Below are 2,921 nucleotides of genomic sequence, written 5' to 3'. Positions count from 1 at the left end.
GAATGGTAATTGTATATTAAGCTGCATGTGAGATTAATTTTTCTTCAAGATAATAGGTAATGTTAGATCATGTAGCTAATATAGTGAGAGATATGCATATGTAAGCGGATGACTGCTTCTTTCAGATCTTCGAAGAGGAGAGAAGGAAAGATTCACATTACTTTCCCAGTATCGATAGGCTAGTTAGTTAAAGATTAAATGTTCGTGATAATTCTTACAATACAATTTTTTTTCAGGTAGGAATATAAATGGTCGCAGAAGAGGGAATAATGATTGGTTAAACTGAAGCATGTTCACAAATCGATTCGTCAAAAAATCAGTCATCAGTGGAAAGAGTACAGTTCATTTCCTTTACAGTACTTGAAAATTGTTTTTGCATTAACTGTAAAGTTATTCTACAAGTAAAACAGATAAATTCAATTCTTTCATCATTCGTACAATTATGATAAGCATTTACTCTTTTTGCTTTTCAACTCCCAATCTTGCTCTTTTGACAATCTGTTCAACTTTGACTTTTGACAATCAAGCTTCACTTTCCCACCAACCCGACTGATACCAAAACCTACACCATGTTTCAAAGTCGTAAGGAAGATGAATATGTTTTTATCATGTTTTTTCTAAATACTGGTGAATATAAATCCAAATCTAGTCAGATGAATATGATGCAATATACAGTACCCCTCGAAAACATTACAGTAAGAAACAGTAAAATTTACCTTAAAAATAAATAATAACAAATAAAGGAATAACTAATTGAAAATTAACCACTGAAACTAACCACTGATCGTCATTCCTTCTGTACGAAGTACAGCGGCTTCAAATAACCAGGCTCCAACTAAATCCAACAAACTGTCTACAGTAGGTCTGTTTGCCGGTACTTCAATATTGAACAGCGGTTTCGTTTGAATTTCTGAAAAAAAAGACATTTAAAAAGATAAATTTTTTGAAAAATAAATTCATTTTTTTTATTTTTAAAATTTAATGTAACATGTAACGAAGTGAAATTCAAACCTTTCAAAAATTGATGAGAAACGTTGATCCCGGATGATGGACGAGAATATTCGTTGCTTGTCGGCAACGGCAGTGATCTCGAAGCTTTCGCTTCTTTTCCTCGAGAAGCTGATCTGATGGCTGCTTTCAAAAATGACGATGACTGGCTAATTGTGGACTGTGTCTGCACTGTTGCCGTTGTTGTCGTTGTCGAGCTGTTTGAAAGTTGCTGAGTTGTGCTGTTTGAAAATTCTTTCGCCACAGAAAATTGCTGATTCAACAAGCAGCAGTTAATTTCAACACCTGAAAACAGAAATACAAAAAGAGCAATTAATCTGACAATTATTACCCAAAAATCCAGATACAATAAATTCCATGGTGGCCATGACAAGAAAAAAGCAATATGCCGGTTGAGCTACGGCAAATGTACAAGTTTCACTGGAATCAGTGGACAAGCTGTCGGTAAGCGAAGCCTCGCTGTGACCACTGGTGAGTTGGGAATTTTCAGAAATTTGAGAAGAATCGAAGAAAAGTCCCAAATTGCCAAACAAAGTGAGCATGCGATACCAGGTTTGCGACAAAATGGACGGTGATAATTCACACGAAGGCACCATGGCAATATCATTAGAATCTGATAAAAAAGTAGAAAAAATACAAAATTCATATGGAAGTAGAAGAAAGAAAACAATTCACCAAAACGCATTTTGCAATAATCGGAGCCGTAGAGTTGATTAATAATTCGACTGCTTAAAACTGCACAAAATCTCGCCCACGTGTCGACTACAGGCACGCGAAAGCGATATCGAATGCACAAATTGCTGAAAGATTTCCAATAGCAAGGCGATGGAAAGTTGTCTTTGCAGCAATAAATCCAGGCAAAAAATAGCACTTGCATGGCCAATGTGCACAGAGCACCAATTTCTTCGTCTAAAAATTTAAAAACCGTAAACCGTATTCAGTTCAAAAAATTAACTAAACAACAATAACATAAGAAAGAATATAACAAGTATGAAAGAATTTTAATTATTCTTTTACGATTGAATTATTTATTCAACTAAACTTGACATTAAAATGTACAAACAACAAAGACTGAACAGACTTTTAAAGAAAAGCAAGTATGTATAACTGAATTTTTCCTCAATTCACATCATTGTTAAAATATTATACAAATTATAGGTGATTTAATTTTAAATATAAAAACAAAATTTGTTCAAATTTTCAAAGAACAACTCAATTCAATCTATCAAGCTGCAACCAATTTCAAATAAAAATACAATAGCGTCAAAAATTAGCGCTGGGCATTTTACAAATACAGATTAATTTAATAAATACCTACCAATTTCGAATGGAAATGCCAACAACGACTGACAAACATTGAGGAGAAATTTCAAAATTTCCGGGAACATCTCCGCCTGTAGATCATCGCGAAGCAGCGGCACGATGTGCCTGATTTGTATCAATGTTCGCTCACATTCTCGTACTCTTCTTATTGCCGATTCCGGCGAATCTGCATTGCAAAATCCATACCATCAATACAGAAACGATTTATTCAAAAAAAGAAATTTCAAGAAAGAAAACTTGCTCACTGCTGCCGTGAATCCACTGAAATGAAAAAAGTCTATGCAAATAGGTGAGAATTTCAGTTCCATAAAAAATTGGTCGATCTTTCAAAGGATTTGGCAGTCCGGGTTGGGGGAGTTTTGGAAACACACGTTAGCCAGCGCAACACAAATGCACACCTTTGCTAAATAATTGCATAATTTGAAATTCAACGAAAAGCGACAACGCGTAATTGATAAACCTGAAGTTCAAATTTGGCATTTCAATTGCATCAGACCAAAACAATTTCCAGTGGGAATTATAATACAACAACCAAAAATAACGACCAACCCTCTCAACACCCTTTTCCATTCCAGTGCCAGTTAAAATTG

General features: G+C 34.7%; 1 protein-coding gene across 1 annotated transcript; it reads right to left on the bottom strand.

Moving 5' to 3' along the window:
• Positions 1-440: 440 nt before the first annotated feature.
• Tsp_12599 (conserved hypothetical protein) lies at positions 441-2,901 on the bottom strand. The gene is made up of 9 exons (XM_003368950.1): positions 2,874-2,901; positions 2,703-2,734; positions 2,577-2,592; positions 2,327-2,497; positions 1,684-1,917; positions 1,340-1,621; positions 1,012-1,293; positions 779-910; positions 441-562 (listed from the first exon to the last, which is right to left on the bottom strand). Exons 1-9 carry the CDS (start codon positions 2,899-2,901, stop codon positions 441-443), a joined length of 1,299 nt encoding a protein of 432 aa, XP_003368998.1.
• Between the last annotated feature and the right edge of the window lie 20 nt (positions 2,902-2,921).

This window comes from Trichinella spiralis (genome assembly GCF_000181795.1).
Source record: "Trichinella spiralis strain ISS 195 chromosome Unknown Scfld1559, whole genome shotgun sequence".
In the NCBI taxonomy this organism is placed as follows: domain Eukaryota; kingdom Metazoa; phylum Nematoda; class Enoplea; order Trichinellida; family Trichinellidae; genus Trichinella; species Trichinella spiralis.
The sequence above is the reverse complement of the archived record's forward strand: the minus strand, read 5'-3'. Positions and strand labels throughout refer to the sequence as shown.

Bases quoted from the DNA above. Each gene is read 5' to 3' on its own strand.
- Tsp_12599 (XM_003368950.1), bottom strand. From the start codon at position 2,901: ATGGAAAAGGGTGTTGAGAGGGTTGGTC. The intron at 911-1,011 runs GTTTGAATTTCA...CTTTTTTTTCAG, and splicing joins TTCTCATCAATTTTTGAAAG to AAATTCAAACGAAACCGCTG. The intron at 563-778 runs GTTAGTTTCAGT...AACATGGTGTAG, and splicing joins AGAAGGAATGACGATCAGTG to GTTTTGGTATCAGTCGGGTT.